Raw genomic sequence first — 22,033 nt, forward strand, 5'->3', positions numbered from 1 at the left:
AACGAGGTTTTCAGCGTTTTTCCTTTCAAAATCTATCTACAGTATACAATTAATTTAATCGGTGAAATACTCCGCATCAACAGCTCGATCTGCTTGGTTGGAAGCATAATTCGTCGAAAACTATCTCTCAGTGCTTGATGACGAGAACGACTCGCAACCTGCCGTATGCATGAGCTTATTATGTTCTTGACTACGGTCCTTGTTTTACAACAATACACCTGGCCACCTAAAGTTGTCATTGTAAAACTTATAATCGATAAGCCGTTGCAAACACAATAATACAATGAAAGAAACGAAATAAAAACGAAAAAACCGCTATATGGCCTCATAAAGGAGTTTGTGAGATGCATGGTCCAATGCTCTCCACGCCCACTCAATAAGCTAGTGGGTGCAGATCCAGTAGCTAGGCTATGGCCTGGCTTAAAAAGTCTATCATAAAAGCGTTTATCCTGTTTTCACACATTTATTTTCAAAAGTGGTGAGTCTAGCTCCAGTCCATTCAATTACATTGAATGACACTTTGTAAAACGTTTCTATGGATCTAATAGATGAATATAATTTATCATGAATAATAATGAATAACGAATAATCCTTGGCTGCTTGCAAGTGAAAAACAGATTAACCTTCTTAAATTTCTTGCATGGTGACTCAAGCGTGACGTGTTGTTGAGTGCAAAACCAAAGCAAATCATAACAAAAATTAGAAACTCAATCTTATTTTTAAGACTCGACTTGTGTTGGAAATAAATCCATCACCGGTTTCTCTTCCGTTCATATCTTTGCCCTTAAATTCTTGAACGGATAATGTCTACAAATGTAACGTTTGACAAGCTCCTTATCAAAGTATTGTTACATTTTAGTGTTTTTTTAAAGAAACTGCGTTGTTATACGTTTGATAAGGTGCTTGTCAAACGTTACATTTGTAACGCAATCAAAGTAACGCATGAAAGTCTGACGTAGTAAAAATCGGCAGCCGTCGAATCATGTCTTCTGATTTGCAATGCTGCAGGATGATGTTGAACGGATGATGTCATTGGGTAAAATCTGCATTCCGACGAGTCATATAGAAAGCAGTTCTTTCGGAAAATTTTTCAAAAAAATGTGGGATAAATTTGAATGTTTGAGCGTGCGACAAAACGCGCAAAAAATATTCTTCTTTTCAAACTGCATGTGCCAGTGGAGTTTTAGCCTTGCTTTATTTGCATATACGACCTCTGTGTAGAGTGTAGAGTGTAGACTATAACAGACGTTTGTTTGATGACGTACGTTAAAGTAACACTATACACATTACAAAATAGGACGTAAATTTCAATGACAAAGACAAAATTGGAATTTTTAAAAAACGTGTCTTGCTATAAACTGCTACCATAACCGCAACTGCTTTGCAAAAAGAGCATAAAGAATTCCCAGTGTTTTTACTAAACACAGCACTGTATTTGTGTGACAAGTTTTTACCGTATCATGTCACAAGGTTTGCACGAAACAGTACTTGTTGGTGAACGAGCATTGAAATTAAAAGCTTTTTCTCAATGTTATTTGTGTCTGAAACAAGATAAAGTCATGCATTACAAACTTGTAAGCAGAAAGGATACACAATATACATCTACGTTGTAAGTCCTCTTATCGGTACATCGGCCGACCCACACTGAGTTGATATGTTTGAAAGTCGTTGCTGTTGAAAACCAACCAGAACAAATATTCTGTATTAAAAACGTAGGCCTATTACACGCAGCGCACAACCAAGAAAAAGGGAAGGTTAAAGTTGAACGTGTCTTCCACTAGTGCCATACTTTCAATCAATTAGCAACAAATTAATCCTTTTATGATGTAAACGAGTGGTCTAAGCTTATTTTCACTAAGAGTTTATAGCTACATTAAAGTTAACAGGTGTTTTAATGGATTTGCGTCTTAAAACAGCAAGACACGTAGTTTCAGTGCCTCAGATTAAGTAAACATTTTAAAGTAAAAACGCTTAGCAATTGTCACGTTTTGTTTTGTCCAAATGGAGATCGAAGGGGGAACGCTGAAAATGAATGGTAAACAGTGTTTCCATTAAAAATGCATAATTTAATAAAATGGGAATATAGTCTTAAGATTATCAGGTTTTTCTAGTTGATTGATCTGGGTTGATCAGGTTTAAAAACGTACTCATAAATGTTGTCTTCAATTGGTTTAGTACCAGATTAATAAATTATATGTCTTTATTTTCCTGGCTTATTTTTGAATATTCTACTTCCTGTTTATTCAATAAAATCACATCATTATTTCAAATCTGTTTTGGTAGCACTGTGCAGTATATTATTTATTTATTTCTGCTTACAATTCATATGCATTTATGTATCAGTAACGCTAGTTCTTGCTAAATAAATATGAGTTGAATATACATAACACATAAAGTTTAATATTGTCAACATTTGTATTGGATTTCACTAAGTAAACACGAATGTGGTATTCAAGGCGGATTGTCAAATTTACATAGTTTGCCGGAGCTGAGCGTTCCATTTAACCGGATGCAGTCTTAGCCCTATTTAGTCCTAATCAAATCGTTATTTGCTGAAAGGTCTTATTACATATCCCTAATCATTTCTTTCATTATTTGCGCTGTGAAGACGTAAAAACAATGCTTGTTGCTGCTAAGTTTGGTTATCTGCGATAACAAATTCACGCCCGAAAATCAATCCAAAATAAATTACTTATTCTTTAATGGAAACAATGTCCATTACCGTCACTTTCTATCGCCGTCGTTTTCTATCAACGCACCTGATCGAACGTTCTGATTTCACAAAGTCATCTTGGGATTAAAAAATTTATACATTTTTTACGCAAACCGGCTCACTTTTAAAGATGAAAAATGTGCCACTTTTTGTGCCTTGAATCTTTTACACCTTTTATTACTTCTTAGTCTTTTCAAACGCGAATAACGCTTTAGTTATGTAGAGCAAAGATATTCACACTTTATTGTAACAAAATCTATAGTCAGGCCTAAGTTTGCTACTCAGCCACAGTAGGCCCATGCATTAGTTATTCTGTGTTATCGAGGTTACGTTTTTTTTGTTCTTGTTTGTAATTTGTGAAATAAAATTTTATGGAGCTAATTATAAACAAAAATCGAAGCACTGGATTTAATTCATTGTGAAAAACAGAGAGATTACCTTCCTGTTTGATCACTGCAAAAAGACCTAGGCTAAGTAAGGGAAGCTAAAACAACAAACGCTGTGTATAAGCGATCAAGCAAGTAACGAATCGATTTAGATGGTAGTGCATGTACACGGGATAAAGTGCGTATAAGATCACAGTGTGATCAAAACATCACTTTTCTGGAAATGACATTTTACTTTGAGCCTTAGTACACAGTAACACTGTTAGGAAACGCATCTGAAATTCATAAAAGAGCTTTACTTTAGGTTGAAGAAAATTTGTATAGATAAATTGCTGAACCTGCAATGGATTACGAAAAAAATTATTTTAAAGCTCTAATATTTCAACATTTGCTGCTTTCAGTTTTTACCATGGAATTACCAGGTAAGAAGGAACTGCTTTTCATCGAAATCATTTTTTAGTTTGTTTAGTTTTAAATCGCTCATTAGGTCCTTCCCCTAGTTAGAGTGATTGTGGGAGGAATAATAAAATAATTAATTGAGCAAACTAGTCTGTAGGCTTGCAAGAACGAAATATCCATTCACAATGACCGTTACTATTTCAGCAGAAAGTTGTAAAGTTCTATTTTTTTCAATTCTTTGTTGAACTAAATTTTTAATTCATTTTCAAATCTGAATTTAACCTAAGTTTACGGTAACTTTAATTCGATGCGATGCGTACGCCGAAAGTCAGTTTGACGTTATGCCTAAGGAGGAACGCCGAAGCATACATAATTCACGTGGAATGCACCCTTGCACAGCAATCTACGGTGTATTACACTGCGGTTTTCGTCGGCTCCGTAGCTCGTTAGAAGTGGTTCGAGCGCAAAGTGCGCGGTTCGATTGGGTCTGAGCATTTTTGCGCATTGCAATTGTCATTTTTGGTTGCTTGGCGCACCCAAGCTCTTGCTGAAAACGGTCATACTCTGCAGTCCTGCCCTTGGACAGACATTACAAGCAGTACTTTTTCATGTTCAGACACAGTTGGTTGGCAGTTCTAAATTGGCGCAATACTACGTAAAAAACCAAAATAAAAGTTATGTGTACATCAGAATTTCCACGAAGACTGGTTCGGTAATCGAGGCTCGAGCGATGAGGAACCATCTCTGGGTTTAAGTCGTGCAAAGACTTGAAATCCTCAGTCCGAGGATAAATATTTTTATACCTTACCAACGTTGTTGTATTCTTTCTCCTATTTTAACTGTTATAGTAGGTTTTGTGACCTGCTTACAGGTAAATAGGCTTATAACTTGAGACATTTCAAAGATGTTTTTATTAATAAAATTTAATATCAATGTATTACAATGATATTCAATAAAAAAAATAATCAGACTTGTTGTTTTTCGTACATTTTAGCACCATCGTCAGTGTCAATTCAAGGTGTCACTTTTGAGAAATTTAATGTCGACTTTAGTACAGTTCCAGGAGCGACTGGTTATGACATTTTATACACCACGCAGCATAACACCACAGACAGAAATGTGAGACGTGTTACCTCATCTCCTGCCACTGTATGTATGATTATTATTATTTTACCTTCTTGAAGTTCTTAATCTGTTGTGAACTGAATTGGCATGATGCTGGTTTATTACATTGATGTACTATGCTCGCTGCTCAATATATTTTGAGTCATGCAAAGCTTATTGGTGATTTTCAACCATATTATCTTATCATTAGGCAGGAGCCCTCATTGACATTGCATTATACTTAGAACTACTGTTTTACTTTGCTACAGATTACAGGAATCAAGTCAAATTTTAATTACCATGTTCAAGTGAGAGCAGTTGAGAATGCTAATACTGGCCAATATAGCAGAATTGTTAAAGCAAGAACAGGTAATACATTTACTCTGTGTATCAGGTTCTAAGTCATTTTTAAACTTTTTGTTCATTTCTTTTCGAGCTCAATTTACGAATGTAACAAAACAAATTGGAATGCTTCATCTGCATGATGTTGGTAAATCTATTTGTGATGTTACCACAGCTCCTCAAGGTCAAAACATCACCCAAATCATCACAACACCAACTTTTGTCACGCTGCTTTTCGAACAAACACCAGCAGCGACCAAATGGGAGTTGGAATACAACAACACTGCTACCGGAGTTGTGACAACCAAGACTGTACCTGATGATGTAATATCAAACACATCCTATGTTGCTATGTGAGTACTCAACCATATGAACCTCAGGAAATATATTTCTAGTGGGAATGTTTTACATGTGGTATGACTACCTTTTCAGAATAAGTCCATTATCACCAAACACACGTTATAATTTTCGAGCAAGAGTTTCTCAAATTGCTGGTGCAACTGATTATTCACTATCTGCAAGCCCTTATGGGGCAGTAAAGTCTGTGTTGACAGGTTTGTCAATGGTTTGGAAGTTTTCATTACAATTGAAATTCAATCTTTCATTTCAATTCAAAACCACATTGCAAAATGATATCGATATTTTTCATTTCTCAATTTAGACAAAATATCTGCTTTTGGACGTGTACAACTCATAACAAGAAACTACTCGACGAATTCGAATGATAACACAGAATTAAAATCTCAGCTTGCGAGGGAGCTCCGCGATGCATATAAGAACATCAACAGCAATGTTGCCAATGTATCGGTTTTACAATTTGAAAATGATGGTTCAGGAAAAATACTTTGCCATCATGAGATTTTGTTGAACGACCAAACACCTACACCTAATATTTCTGGTTTGATTTTAAGAAACTCAAGCCTATACAGAGGAGCTACTGTAAAGCTAGGAGGTAAGAAATTTAATCTATGAATAAACTTGCAGTTGTTCATGTGCTTGTTTTCTTTTAGTTTTTTTGTCTTCCACAATCTAAAAGCTGTAGAACTCTATTACATAATGTAGTCCAGACACCATAAAAGCTTTTAGGTAAACTTGAGCATTATTGAAAATACAGTGAAATCCTATTAAGCCTCACTTTCTCAAAATTGCTGATAAAGTTAACTCAATACACCTTTGCTGGTACGTTTCAGAAGAAATATATATATATTGCAATAAAAAGTGAGTTTTTTACAGTTGGTGAAAGTCCTGGTTATTTTTATGGAATACTTAATGGCACACAAAGAAATGGCATAGTTTATGGAGGTCCGTTAAGATGTCCATCTTTGTCTGTCGATAAAAAAACATGGACATCCTACTTTGGAACACGATCTACTTTAGCAGTTTTGCCGGATGGTTCAGCAACCAGTAGTCCAACAGCCGCACTGAATGTGGATATATCTGACAGATGTATGCATTGCATGCACACAGACACAACTGTGTTATGACTCTAATGCCAATATGCAGCAATTTTGCATAATCATGATTATGTTTGATATGTAGATGCATTGTAATTATTAAGCATAATAAACAGTTGTGGTTGTAACTTACAGTTAACGGTGACAAAGGTAATTACCATTGTTCTTTGTAATACTTACCCATGTTTTTAGCAATCATGGTTCGTGGTATAGAAGCAGCTTCTCTGGTTCCGAATAGCATATTTGCCATAAAGCAAAATTATCTGTTGAGGACGTGTCCTGCTGATGCGAATTTAACCGTTTACTACAACAGATTGTATGGCGCTACAAGTACAAAAACAGCTCTTACTTCTGACCGCTATACAATACTCGGCACAACTGGTGAGTGATAAAATTTCTTGCATCAAACTCAGTGACAAAATATATACATGAGTTTCCTTTTATTTGTTTTTTATTCATTTTAATTCAGAATCTGCTAGTTTATTTTATCAGAGAAGTACATTTTCTTAAAGTGGATATCATATCATATTCTTGTATAATCAATTTGTCATTGTCAGCCATTTTTTCGTGGTATCAAACGAAAATTTTTTGTTGTGATTGGTTCAGGTTACTCAACAAGTTTGTCGCCTGAAATTTTCTTCATTCGTACTTTGAAGAGTGGAACTGGGGTCAACTTGCGATTTTTGTCGGCATTGTTCAGACGAGCAACAAGTGTCGTTTTCACCCATAATGACACAAATACAACATTGATGGAGACTGATTTGGACAACTCAAGACTATATGCGGTGAGTGTTTTGTTTACACACTGTTTAACTTTACAAATTTTATGTAAATATATTGTTTTTTTTCATTTTTCTGGGTTGACGTCTGTGTTTTGCATGTGACAGTGACATAACATAAACATTGATTGCAATATACAAGGTTTGCTTTACAGAACATTTGCACACCGCTACACATGCTTCGTTTGCAAAATTTCGATTCGAAATAAATATTTTTTAATTGCTTTATTCAGATAAATGTTACAAACCTCCCCTTGAACTCTGCATCTTCCCTTAGAGTTACTCTATCCACGAGATATCATAACGGTTCCGTTGGAGTCTCGACAATGACACTTCAAGCGAGAACAGGTGACAAACGTAACACTGGTCGAATCTATCTGACGCGCGAGCTCTATTTATGAGCGCAGTAATTATTATAATGAAGTTCTTGGATCTATCATCTAACATGTATTTGTGAATTTGCCACAGCGAACTATAATCGAGCTTGCATTATTTTCTCTTGCGGGTTTAAAAAATCTTCGTACAGCATTTTTTAAATTATTAGTTAGTTATTTATTCAGTTAATTACATTGGTTATTATAATATTACCTGCAATTTTCACAGACGAAGACGAATGTGCCAGGCCCCGTTCCCCGTGCGCTACAGGTGCCTCTTGCCGAAACCGAATACCCGGGTACGTCTGCACTTGCGGCAGTGGATACACCGGTAACGGTACCTTTTGCGACGACATCAATGAGTGTGAAAATAGACCTGATATCTGTGAAGATTGGCTGACTTGCGAAAACAGACCTGGAAGTTATAAATGCACTTGCGGGCCACGACAGGCGAAAAATGGCACCTCGTGTCTACGTAAGTCTGCTTGTTCAAATAAACGTAGGGATTTAAACAATGCGGTGTTATAAACCAATACATCTCCTCATTTATAGCATATTACAACCTACAGTAATTCTTTATTTGTTTCGATTATGGCTTACAGCGCTTTGCTAAAAGTGCGTGGAAGACAGAATTCTTTTCTCCTGTCATAACAATCTTAGAGTTGTTTACAAGAAAGCGGTTTTCTCGGTCTGTGTCAAAAGCTGCTAATCGGTTTTTATTTATTTTCAGGCATTCCAACACCAGTCGCGTCTTTCGATTCTGTCAAAACGACGTCGTTTCGACTACGCTGGAACTTCTTTGAACTTGTCAATTACCAGGTTTGTTACTCTATATACGACCCTGTAATTGATTACAAAACGCCTTTAAAGTCGGGCACAAAGAGGTTTTCACTCATGCGAGAAGTGAATTGTTAACGCACCGTATGTACAAAACTCCTTGTTTAACAACAAAGAATCTTTTTGATATCTCTGGGAATCGGCGAAACTTGTTTGACGCTTCAACCGTACCTTTTGTTAGTGGTTTTGATAGAGTGTGCATTTTGCTTAAAAATGCCTCAATACATTCAGCACATCAGGGTATATTATATATTATTCGGTGTTGCTAACCTCAAAGATTTGTATACTCTGCAAAATTGTATATAATTGCATCTCGTCAAAAACCTATCAAACAGTTCTTAAAATTTTTATTTTTATTTTCAGATTACGGTCACCGGGAATGACGTGAAGAAAAACTACAGAAATGTGTCGTCTTCCCCTGTCAATGTAACCGGTTTATCGCCGGGTGTGGTCTACTTGGTTCGTATTCAAGTCCTTGAAAAAAATATTTCAGCTCAGGCGACACGTCAGATAACTGGTAATTTTGACTTTTTTACTTGCCTACTCTTGGCCCATTTACTGGGATGTATGACTTCAATAGTAATATCTTGCAGCTGTAATGTAGCGTGCGCCTTGTAGTTGGGCGCATGGTTGCCGCTTGGATGCTAGCAAATGTCATAAAACTTAAATTTTTTTAATCATTGTAAGGTTGTGGTTATACGAAAAACTGTAAACACTAACCAAAGTTTCTTTCCAAGTCTGCAACAAAGTGACCAACTTATCCGCCGTGAAGGGAAAGAATAACGCCGAACTGCGTTGGGATGTTGTCCGTGGCGCACATCATTACGTTATGGTTTTCTTACGAGCTGAACACAGAAGAAAAAGACAAGCGGAAGTGATCCGCCGAAACGTACGGTCCCATGATGTACATTTTCAATTACCGCCAACTAGCGGACATTGCTCTAACCTCTAAATACATTTACTTCAGGTGACGGCTACGAACGTCGTTATTCCAAATCTGATTCAAGGCGCAACTTACAGCGCGTCGGTGGCCGCTCGAAACAACGCTGGCGTCGGGGAACCTTCATCTATAACTTTCACAATATCTCCATTGAGAAGGAGAGTCCTGGAGGAGGAGGAGGGGGATGAAGAGGAATCAGTGGAGGAGGAAGAGAATCCTCCAGCACAAAGGCGACCTACGCGTAAGTTTGTTTTGAAATCGGCAAAAAATATGTATTACTAGTTATTATTTATTAGCCCGTCCTCATCGGTAATTTTATCTTTTCTCAGCGAGACCAAGGCCAACCGAAACCCCGCAGAATTCTGTATCTTTGCCCTGGATTGCCCCTCCTGCCATCATGTTTACTGGGATTTCGATAATAGCTTTTGCAATATGCAAAGCGTATCGCGTGTGCAGCGTCGTAAGTTGCTATCAATTTAAGCTAATAAATTTGTGACGCCGCGTGCTTGATTTTGGTGGCAGTAATAATGTTAAGTGGATTTCGCATGGCTTCCATATTCTGACATGAAGATTTGTTTGTTTGAATAACATTTGGATCGAACCTTAACAACCGTACCTAACAGCCAGTTGTCATGCTTAAAATACCTTTGGTTTAAGCGTTGTATCTTGATACCGCGTTGAGTTTATGTGATATATACGGTTAATCCCGAAACTGAATTTTAAACATTTAATTCTTCTTCCAGAAAAGTTCGTACAACGTGTTCAACCGGGAAAAGTCACACGGACTTCGTAGCGACTGGAACCGGCAGAGAAGCCCTAGCAAAGCCGATCTCATCGCCGACCTTGCATGCAATTTGGACAACGTCGATAGCGTAGTTGTCCGCACCTTCGAGCACAACGGAAATCAAAACAGCACACTTCAAAATGAAAGAGAAGTTTATAGCGGCTTGAGCAGTCAAATATCTTCATAATACGATGAAAGAATTATTTTTGCCGTTTTGAACATGTTATTAATTTTAATGGAAGTGCTTTCACTTTCCTAACTTTGGGTTTCGCAGTTTGTGTGTTTTTAGTGTTTCGCTAATGTCGGTTTTAATGAGGCAAAGTGCGATGTTATTCGGGTAGAAAAAATGTAGTTTGTAATTTGAAAATTTTAGTTGCTGAATTTCCAGCGAAAATAGTTCTACTTTTTCTGGCCAAATAGTCATTAGTCTGTTGAACGTCCATCTAAGGTTAAGCACAAAATTTAACATTCCATCATTTGTTGGGAAATCCCGGATATTGTTATGGTGTAAATATAATATGTTCCTTTAAAGTTCTCTTCGTTTGCAAGTTTAACAAAAAATTACAATCATTTAATCTTGAAACCACGTGTTGGAAATAAGCTGCATAAAACAGAGATCTTTCGGTGGATTCAATATTGCAAGCGAAGAGGTATACGGCCTGGCATATCACTAGCAGTGAGGTAAAACTACGAAAATAAGCTGTTAATTTGAATTGCATTATGAACGCAATTGAAATTTTGTTAATGTAATTTCATTCAAACGCTGTCAGTTGGGCCCATTAACCTATATAATGAAGTAATAACTTTTAGTCATCTGAATTGTTGTCTACAGCAACGTACAAACAGTTTGAAATAACCTACATGTCCCAAAATTAAGTGGAGAACATAGACTGGATAACAAGATAGTCTTAAACCCCGAAAAAATACATTCACTCATAGGAACAAAAACTCAACTTCAAAGTCATAAGATCACATCAAGTTTTAGATTTTTAAATCTTCAGATTACTGTTTTTGTTTGTCACCGGGGATTGGTATTTAATGCTGTAAATGTGTGTTCCATTGTCATATTGCAAGTTTTATTGTTATAAATACAGAATGTTTTACGGTACAAAATAAAATGCAGTAAGAAACAAAACGTTTGAAAAGAAAAAGTGGTTATAGCCTTATAGGTAGTATATTAGAATTATTAAAATGATGGTTAAATTTTTATATCACATTATATCATTCATTACCTAGCTAGGGTTGTCTTCAATAACAAAAACCACTATAGATATGGCCACCAGGCACAATTTATATTCACAAATAGCTCAGTGTTAAAGGTAATGACGAATTTAATATCAGCTGTCAATCAAGCTTCGTTCAAGGGCATGACCCCGTTTGCCCTTCTCAGCAAGGTTGCAACAATTTCGTATTTGAAGTAAACATTGTTTCGTCATGCCCAAGTATACTCAGGAGTAGCTTTAATTAATGCGAGTAATTCTATTCTCGCCCCATCCTTATAAGCCATTCAAGGGAATAATATTGTTTTTGTCCCACCTCTGAAAATGGGAATGAAACTTGCCTGTGGTTTAAAGTCTTTAATGAAATCTTAACAAGAGAACAATATTCATTTCCTTCTGAAATTCATAGAACCGTACCTGAAAGTTTAAACTCATGCTCACCTCATAGTCAACACTTTATATTGACCTGTAACTATCCCCAAAACGGAAACAAAACATCTATCATTTGACGTCATAACGCAACCGCTCAACCAAAACTATTTCAACTTTATGCGACCCCATCGTAACCACCATATGACCTCGGTGAAACCTGTCACTAGAGGTAGTGCATCTCTCCTACAAGCTGTTTAATAGGAAAAATTATACGGTCTTTGGAGCGACTGGATCCGGCAAAGCAGTCCAAGTAAAGTCGATCTCACTGCCGACCTCAAATCCAATTTGAAGGACGTCAATATCGTAGTAGCTCGCTCGTCCGTGCGCAGTGGAAATCAGCAAACTTCCAAAAATTAAGTAGCGCTTATTTCTATTCATGTGTTCAGCATTCTGCTTTCTTTCTGTGCGCGCTTGTTGGCGATTTTGCATTAATTTCTGAAATTACTATGGTTATTAATTTTCTGATTTAAATAAACAAGTCACATTGAACTTCGTCAAATTCATTAATTTATCCAAATTACGTCACATTTGCCTGATTTTTCATTGATTGATTGGTTGTGCTTTGGTATCTTCCTCTTTTTGAAACTGATCAAGTTTGTTAAATTTTGTTATGAGGAGAAACCTGCACTTCACATAAAGTATGCGAATAACCTCCAAACATAACTTCAGGTTTCAACAAAAGTAAGTTATGAAATTTCGCACAATCGTAAAGAGTTTGTACATATCCAGATGTATAGAAATTAGCGTGGTGTGGCCCAGTAACTCCCACAGTGACTTTTTTCTATCTTATACAGCTTCATTTCTACATGTGATTTATTGCATCTGCGCTATATAATGCGTGTGATTTAAAAAGAAGCGTTTTCCGCGATGAAAACGCAAACACTTTCAATTGTCAGGACATAGTTACCGAGGAATTAAGCCTATTTCTTTGAAGGTTAAAACTAAGAAACCAGGACAATGGAAGAATTTTAAAACATTAAAGGCAAGGTTTTAACTAACCCAAGGCAGGGTTATATACAAGTGTAATACTTCGGAAAAAAGTGTTAATTCGTGTTGTAGAAAATATAGACTATATCTTGTATTTTCATAAACAAATGGTTGCATCATGAAATCTTATATCCTTTTCAAGATACTTTTATTTCTTGCAAGTGTGCGATGGACTGCAGGTTTTTTGAAAGGTATTTATTTTTTGTTTTTATGTGGCATTTTTCAACTCGGTTATATCTGAAAAAAAAGGACCTCTGTGCTTGCCGAAATTTTTTCCATGCTCTTGTTGTCGCTGTTAACTGTTATTAAGTTCGGAGCTTTGTTCTATTTCTGATGACCAACACACTCTTTAAGTTCAAAGTCCTTATAAAACACATAAACGAAGAGCTGAAAGTTTTTGTTAATTCAATGCTGCTCTTGATATGGATAGTTTACAAGCGGACGCAATCTTAACATTTTGGCACGCGCTTCTAACAATTCGCTAGATTTGTAAAACAGATGAATTCTAAATTAGAGGATTGTAAAATTTAAACTGGTCAATCTTTTTATTTGTGCATTATGTTTGTGTTTTTTTTGGCGTATTAAACACAATTATATATACGATATAGCCTATGTGTGCATAATACGCATCATATATTTTCAGCCCCATCATCAGTTCAAGTTGAAGACCAGACTTATTTTGGTTTCACTTTGACTTTTGATCGTATTCGCGACGTTGCACATTACGAGGTGTCGTACAAAGCCCAACATGACCGTGAAAGTTACGGAAGTCTTTTTACTGCTACCAACGTTTGCAGGGTGAGTTTTCGTAAAAATATAGTAGGCAACGTTTTGCCTGTAACACATGAAAGAGTATTCTTTATCAGTTTAACGAAACTGGATGTTAGCATCAAGCACTAGGGCACTTAGTGAAGGACATTATGGCCGTCTTTTCATCTGTTAGCGCTCTTTCGTCTTTTGTTCTTTATATTCATCGCATTTTCTTATTTTATATTTGCGGCTACTGACCGGACAGAGGCTAGGTGTTTGCGACAAAACATGCGCTATACAGACAACGTTGTTATAAAACTATAATCAAATTCGTTAATCGTAAAACACAATAGATTGCCGATCATTGTCGTTACGGTTGCCAAGGCTTAAACGAAAAAAATTTTGCCTCTGCTACTATCACAAAATAAATCACGCATTGGAACAGTTGATATGAAGTTATTTGTTGTTTAATGAAATTGTCGAAGTGAACCTAATTCACCCCATACAGTATTTTACAACATAGACATTGGAGAAAAAATGTCCAGCAAACTTGTTATGACATCACTATGATTACGCTGTCAACGCAAGTTATTGGACAACAAAACAAAAATAAAGCGATAAATACACACAAACATATTTGTTTACTACATTGCACACTGGTGACAACAGTTTGTTCAGAAAGTGTCTTTGATTTGGAAAAACTGGTTTGAAAAAAAACATTTAAAAGGTGTACAACGGTGGCCAAACCGCGGCTCTCAAGTCTTTTATTCGTGGCCATTCAAATAGATGCGACGTTTATGAAAACCCGCTTTCAAGAAATTCGACAAGTTTTAATTTTATAACCGCAACGTTTTCCAAAAACCTGTAATACCTTGTTGACCTCCCTGTATACCGCAAATATATACTATCTCCGTTCAAAAGTTCAATGCTTTTATTACACCATAAACTTATTGTTGTGTCATAATTATTGTGTAATAAATTGTAGACACAATGCTGCCAGTACCAAGCTTCATTCGTCTTGAAATTGAAGCACATGCGCAATACCGTTAGCTGGCAGTAGCGTAATGCATTGTTGAAACGTTTGCACTCTGACGTTCCACGTATAGCAGTGGTTCTCAAACTGTGGTACGCGTACCAAGGTATTATCTTCCGTTGCCTTCATTCAAAATTGTTTGTGGAACTGCTCAAAACTGACATAAGTGCTGACGATTTGTGAACAAAAACCTGTCAATGTGGGTAATTCAAAAATAGTTTGGAGGGGCAGCTGCCTTCCAAGACAGCCGGTGACGTCATCTCGCCATCCTTGCGTATCTAAATTTGGGCTGTTACGTCACGAGGTCATTTCAGACGCGTTTTAATAGGGATGTGTCGCATCGAACACGAATCAGGAAACTGTAGGTTATTAGACCTTTAAGTTTTAGGTTGCGTAATCGACCGAGACACTTCAGAAAAATGAGTGTGATGAGAATTATTGGTAATTTGGTTCAAACATAAACAGTTTTATTTCTTTCATTATTTGTCTTTCATTCAAGAAGTTTTAAACTGACACAATTTCGTTGATAATAATTGAGTACTTTGAAGAAGTGTATTACGGAGGCGTATAAGTTTAAAAAAGGATCAATTTCTTCGTTTATTTCTATATGTAGTAAAATTATTCAAAACACAATTACTCGAATATCGCTCCATGGGAATCCCTGAATATTTGCACGGGACTAGGCTTGCCTAATACTATCTCATGCTGGAATACCAATATCAAAAGATAAAAATCACAAATCTCTACAATCCGTTACGTACGTCCAAAGTCAAAAATGGATTTTTGAGCCTAAAAACACACATTTCCCACTTTTTCATGCCAATTTCTATCCAAGTTTTCCGCCCAACCTGGAACTTTGAAACGCGCCAAATGCTAAGGGAATTACCAGGCTAGAAAACAACACCAACCACGCTGCCTTCTGATTGGTCTAAGCACGTTGTTTACTAAATAAGATTACTCAAGATAACAAGTTTACTTAGAATAAGATTTTCTACAGATAACCGGATTAAAATCAAATACGAATTACCACGTAAAGGTTCGTGGCGTTAGGGACGTTGAGCGTGGGAATTACAGCAACGTTGTTGTGGCAAGAACAGGTGTGTCAATTATAGGTGTATGTTTGTTATACTATTTGTTATTGAATTTGTTATTATTTGTTATGCTGTTGTTATTTGTTATTATATTTGTAACTTATATTTTTTTGTTTAATATATGAAAGGTCTCTTTCCATTGTTTTTCTTTCTTTCTTCAGTTTTTCTAAATACTTTTGCAATCAAAATTACAGCGCCAAGAGGAACAACAATTGTCCAAGTGATCACAGCGCCAACATTTGTAACTATATTTTTGGAGGAAACACCAGGAGCAGTAAAATGGGAGGTGGAATACATCGACACCGTAACAGGAGTGAAAGCCACCAAAACCGTACCGGATGATGTGCCATCGCAGACATATTATGTTGCCATGTAAGAACGATAGATTTGCAACCAGAGCAATAATGTGTTTAGGCTATGTGGATAAGAATAAATTACAAATGTTTTGGTTGGAAATTTTCCCAGAATCGCCCCTCTTTCGCCGAACACTGTCTACGAACTTAGAGTCAGAGTTGTTAAGCTCAGCGGCTTTAGAGATTATAATAAAGCACAAAGCCCATACGGAGAAACTACAATTTCAAAAACAGGTATTTTTCCAGGTGTTGTTTGATTTACTATGGGGTTTAATTCTAGAGTATGAACTCACATTTGTATACACTTCGAAATTTTGCTGAGATTGATACGAAAATTCCGTCCATTGCTTACGGGTTTTCCTGCGTAGCTCGTGTTATTATGCAGTGAAGTTGATTATATTTGTGCGTTTTTTACAGACAAAGTCAGTGCATTTGGACGTGTCCAGTTGATAACTCGATCTTATACTTCAACTGACAACACCAACACAGCACTGAAGATAGAGATTGCAACAGAATTGTTGAACGCTTATCAGAGTGTTGCAAGCAATACTGTTGATGTCTCTGTTGTTGAACTTGAGAATGACGGATCAGGAAGTATTCTTTGTCATCATGAGATTGTGTTGAATGATCGACATTGGCCTCCAGATATATCTGATTTCGTTTTAAACAATGCAGAGTTGTATCTCCATGCTATGGTGCATTTTGATGGTAAGCGCTGAACAAGAAGCTCTTTGTAGAGGATCCTAATTTGTTCAATTTTGCGAGGCCTATTAGCTATTACACTACTAACTTATAAGCAGTAGCGATTCCTAATTAACGAGAAGTTTATATTTTTTACTTAATTAAACACACACTTCTGCCTTGTTGAGAGATGGTTGGCATGTAAGTTCACGCAATTTTCCACCTCTGTGTGACGTCAAACACGTCATGATTGACAGGTGATATGGAAATTAGTAGGAAGAATGTTTGAAAATTAATGAGTGAAATTCTATGGCCTCTTTAGGAGATGTTACTTTAAAGGATGAAAATATTTAATGAAAAACATTATAATAATTAATAATACATAATGATATGACCCGCCGTGTTAGACTTTCTCCATCTATTCGCTTATTTGTTGTGAACTAGTTTGTTTTCTTCATTATTAACTTTTTTTTCTAAATGCATCACGTTTGTGGAACAACCTAAATCTATAACGATAAAACATGCAGTTTTCGGCAACGAAAAACCTATTTCACCTAGCCCGTGCCCCCTAAACTCGAGCGAAAACTAAAAAAGTTACTTGAAGAATTGCCTGTACTTTAAGGGGAAGTTATGACTCCAAAACCAAAAGTTTCGTTCATACAGTTCGAATTTAGACAGACTGTGAATTACTCGCAAATTTAAGCAGGTCATAATTTCCAATACCCGGGCGAGTACTCGTATTTGTTATCATGTATTCTATTGTTTAGCTATTGGTGGTCTTGGCTACTATTATGGTTACTTGTCCCATATCAACACTCATATTCTTGGCTATGGAGGAGGACTTCTATGCGACGACATTTCAACAGATAAAAGGTTTTGGACTTTGTATGACAGGAATGAAAAGGTTCAGGCTGTTTTGCCTACTGTTGACGACGAATCGCCCAAACACGTGGCTAAAGTAAATATTTCTGAAAGAGGTAAAACTTCTGTGCCTGCAATCAACATTTCAGATATTTGTTCGTATCTGCTAACTGTATGTGTTTTTGGAAAAAGAGCTTAAAAGAGCCATTTTGTTATATGTCATCATAACAGTAGCAAATTTTAAAGAACTTTAATTTCAATAACATTGCTCGTTATCTTCATTCGCAGAAGTTGTAATCGACGAAAGAACGGTTTTTAATTTCTCACAAAATACTCTGTATGCAATCAAACAGGAATATCTCATCAAAACGTGCCCAGAACGGGAGCGTCATACAACCTATTACAATAGATTGTACGGCGCAAAACATATTATGGCACCAGTGGAGTCAGACCAATATACTATCTTCAACACATCAGGTACTTTTGTTAATTGATAATTCTTTTTTCTTATCTTTCTTAGCGTTTTGAGTTTGGATTTGTAAACAAAAGTACGTAAAATTGCTTTTTGTGAGATTCCGCATTTTAGGAAATCATATTTATTTTTGAACATATAATTAAATGATTACTTTGTTTTTTATTTAATTGACGGTCCTGCTTCAGGTTTGTGGTCATTGCCGAGGAATTCCCTAACATTTGAAAGAACTACTTCTGTAACTAGTGTGTTGGTGAAGATTCCTTCTGTGTGGATTAAGCGAGCTGTTGGCTTCACACTTTCAGTGAACTCTGTGCTTGCAACACTTCAAGAATCAGACTTAGATAGCTCGTCACTGTATTTGGTAAGTCATTAAACCGTTATCAAATCCAGCCATGAACCATCAGGAAAATTACACATTTGTTGAATGAGTCGTGTTATGAATATCTTTCCAGGTCCATCTATTTGATTTACCGAAACACCAAAGTAACATTGTTACAGTTGAAGCCACTTCTCGAAAACATGATGGCTCTCTTTCCAAAGCAAAAACTAGCCTTTTAGTTACAACCGGTATTCGAAATTATGGTTTGTTGTGTGACGAGTGTGAATCGAATATTAACTTTAATACTGTGATTACAGTTACGATCTTTATGCTTTATTTATGTTTCTGTGATTTTACTAGACTTCAATGAATGCACTGAAGAGAATCCATGCCACATTAATGCGAGGTGTCTCAATAACGTGGAAAGTCCAACTTGCTTTTGTAATGCTGGTTACACTGGTGACGGCTTCACTTGTAGTGATATCAATGAATGTAACTTGTATGGTAATAGATGCAGTAATTCTGCATCATGCACTAATCTTGATGGAGGCTTTAGTTGTACCTGCAATAATGGGTATGGTGGAAATGGCATATCCTGCGTTGATATAGATGAATGTGTCACTAACACACACAACTGTCATACCAATGCCAACTGTGCCAATGCTAATGGTGGCTTTACTTGTTCTTGCCGTGAAGGATACAGTGGAAATGGCATATCCTGCGTTGATATAGATGAATGTGTCACTAATACACACAACTGCCATACCAATGCAAATTGCATTAATACTGAAGGAAGTTTTACTTGCAACTGCAACGCTGGATATACTGGTAATGGTAAAATCTGCATTGATATTGATGAATGTACGCTGGGCATCGAAAAGTGTCACCCTCGAGCCAATTGCACCAACGCTGCTGGAAGTTTTGCTTGTTATTGTAATAATGGATATTCTGGAAATGGCTCGTTTTGTTCTTCTCTACTGTGCAGTGAGAAAAACTGTTTTTCTGAAAGAGCGGGTGATTTACCTTCCTCATTTATTCAAGATCAAGGCAATGATAGTTTGTTTCATCAAGATAGACATAATTTATTAAGCTGTACAATGAATTTATAATATTATATACTTTTATTTCATGCTTATATTATAACATGTGATCGTGGTAATCATTTGTATGTATATATCAGTACATATATAATAATAATAATAATGAAAATATTTTGTTCTTGTACTACAATAATATATGTGTAGTATGCTTTAATACTTCAGCGGTATAAACATAAATATTTATTTAGATATTGGAGGACGATCATTAGTTTGGCTTATTGGCCCCGTTTTGGGAGGATTGCTTCTTTTCTTACTGGCTGTGGTTGTTTTAACTAAGAAACTAAAAAATAAGGTACTATATTCTAAATAAGCATTTCAATCGTTTAGATGTAGAAAAACATCATATATTTTAGATCTACCACATTTGATTTGCGTTGTGCTTGTTTATCGTACGATACAAAAACGAAAGAGACCGTGGTAACCTTAATATGGAAATCGAGCTTTGTAGGAATGACATACTTAACCCCAATCAGTTATTGTTTTGCTTCCGGTATTGTCGTGAAAACTGCAATTACTGACACCCGTCTATATTGTTCGTTTCTGATCTTTTACCGATTCTACACCCACAACATTGCACTCATATATTCTTATTTGTATCTGTTGCCGTTAACGCTGACACTATTTCTTTTGTTGTTGTTTCATGTGGTTGTTAGTTTGTGGTTCTTTGGTAAACTTATACGAACAAATTTAAACGTCATAAATTAAGTGGAAATACTTCCTTTTGTTATGCTCTGATGAAGCACAGGGTAAAAGTATGTTAGCGTTTTAGATAAATGTGATGTTTATAATACTTGTGCTGTACAAACTTGCGGTATATGTACAAACTAGGGACGGGCCTATACGAACCCGAACCCGAATAGATTCGTCGAATATCGCCTTTATGGAAGATTCGGGCGAACACGAATACCAACAATGGCGAACCCGAATACAATATTACTTATAAATTTACTGACTTTCGTAAAAAATGATGATCTAGTTTTCCGACAAAGCTAAACTAGAGTCAGCAGTACTTACAATGAAGGTCGCTTTCCCAATGATTTTGCTTTTTCAATCGTTTTTAAACACTATTTTTTGAAAGAAAGCGATTTGTTTATCGATTACGTTATTTTAGAAGCAAGACTTGACAACTTTTGGAGGAAATTTTATTGTTTGGTTCTAATACAAATAGATTCGGATTCGTTCGTGTCAACCTTCATGATATTCGGGTTCGCACGAACCCGAATAATCTTCTTCGCGGCACATCCCTAGTACAAACCACGTTTTGCATGAAACGCCGTTTAAAGCTACTTAGTTATTTTCTAAACAAAAAAAACTTGTTTGTGTAATCTGTTAGTACGATGTACGATGGTTCATCTTGAGTTGAATAATTAAAACATTTACTGATACTCTTTGATCAAGCTGATACTTTCAACAGCAAAAGGGCTTGTATGATTTGCCAGAAGCACGAAGTTCTTTGAACGCCACGCAGTCGAGTGCCTCTGTCAGGTTCCAAAGACAAAGAAATGAAGACGGTGGATTTGTGGGCAGTGTCCTTTGATTAATATAACACAGTACTTTTTGTAAGCTTGGAAGTCCGATAATTAGCAATGTAATAATACCCATCTAATGGCGCATAAGTTCATCTTTTCATTTGAAATGTAATTTTCTTTGCATGTAATGATAACACTGATATAAGAAAGTGCTGTAGTGCTGTAAGAACACATGTAAATTCTTTTCTCCAATCTGAAGGAACTCTCCCGAGAACTCTCAAGATTAATATTGACCAACTTAAATGTAACAATGTTGACAACCTTTATAATTTCAATCCAAAAATTAGCATTTTGTATTCACACATAGCTTTCTACTTGTAGGACTTTTCTTATAGTTTGCCAAACGTTCATGTAATTTTAATCAGTGCGTAATTCTTGTGGGAAGCATAACAATGTCTGTGTCTGCACAGTGCACACGTCAATACTATGTTCTTCAAGCGTTTTGGAGTATAGTTACTAATAAAGTTGGTTTTTTAAAGATGGTTTTGGTCTGTTACTAGAGTGGATAAAATAAGGTACCGGTTGGGACGATAACAAAATAAACATATAGTCACTCTGTCGTCTTACTCTTTATCAACTTACTTCCGCACCACAGCCTCAGCTTAGGACAAAGGCTCAAACGACCAAGTAAAGATGTATTTCAGCCTTTGGAACTTTGTCAACTATATATACACACCGAAACTTCAGTTACTGTTTCGCGAGTTATTTGTGAGTGACTTGCCAACGCGGTAGCATTAATGCACACATGATTGCAAAACAACCAGAAGGTGCATAAGTTATGACGTCAAATAGAACCAAATTACACGTCATCATTATTAATGCTTTTTGGTGGGTTACAGCGCCAGCTACCGCTACAAATCTTATGAAAAAGTTAGCTAATGGTTATTTATTAGTTGAAACGACGCACGGTGACAATGCATTTTAATTGCGTGCATATACTCTGCACTGGAAATTCAATTGTAATCGTTCATAATAGGCTATTTGATGGACCGCAATTCTCTAATCGTGCAATCATCATAGATTTTCAAAAATGAGTGAAGTGACGTAAGTAAGGGTATGTTGCGTCAGAAAAAGGGCAATTTGTTGGTTG

At 36.3% G+C, this 22,033-nt stretch overlaps 2 protein-coding genes across 3 annotated transcripts; both read left to right on the forward strand.

Moving 5' to 3' along the window:
* Positions 1–3,403: 3,403 nt before the first annotated feature.
* Positions 3,404–11,240, forward strand: LOC143450533 (uncharacterized). Of its 2 annotated transcripts, none has more exons than XM_076951128.1 (17): positions 3,404–3,521; positions 4,493–4,647; positions 4,872–4,971; positions 5,120–5,297; positions 5,377–5,498; positions 5,606–5,896; positions 6,178–6,390; positions 6,591–6,779; positions 7,005–7,183; positions 7,411–7,525; positions 7,781–8,026; positions 8,282–8,370; positions 8,752–8,905; positions 9,126–9,277; positions 9,356–9,569; positions 9,658–9,788; positions 10,072–11,240. In XM_076951128.1, exons 1-17 carry the CDS (start codon positions 3,443–3,445, stop codon positions 10,297–10,299), a joined length of 2,835 nt encoding a protein of 944 aa, XP_076807243.1. In that variant the 5' UTR covers positions 3,404–3,442; the 3' UTR covers positions 10,300–11,240. The 2 variants fall into 2 exon arrangements, with proteins under 2 accessions (XP_076807243.1, XP_076807244.1); XM_076951129.1 differs by having other exon boundaries at positions 4,493–4,617.
* A 1,581-nt stretch (positions 11,241–12,821) lies between these two features.
* On the forward strand, positions 12,822–21,297 carry LOC143450534 (uncharacterized). The gene is made up of 13 exons (XM_076951130.1): positions 12,822–12,942; positions 13,395–13,549; positions 15,532–15,631; positions 15,820–15,997; positions 16,091–16,212; positions 16,396–16,686; positions 17,427–17,636; positions 17,809–17,997; positions 18,181–18,356; positions 18,448–18,562; positions 18,675–19,328; positions 19,603–19,706; positions 20,829–21,297. Exons 1-13 carry the CDS (start codon positions 12,870–12,872, stop codon positions 20,949–20,951), a joined length of 2,490 nt encoding a protein of 829 aa, XP_076807245.1. The 5' UTR covers positions 12,822–12,869; the 3' UTR covers positions 20,952–21,297.
* The last annotated feature ends 736 nt before the right edge of the window (positions 21,298–22,033 follow it).

This window comes from Clavelina lepadiformis, chromosome 3, assembly GCF_947623445.1.
Source record: "Clavelina lepadiformis chromosome 3, kaClaLepa1.1, whole genome shotgun sequence".
In the NCBI taxonomy this organism is placed as follows: domain Eukaryota; kingdom Metazoa; phylum Chordata; class Ascidiacea; order Aplousobranchia; family Clavelinidae; genus Clavelina; species Clavelina lepadiformis.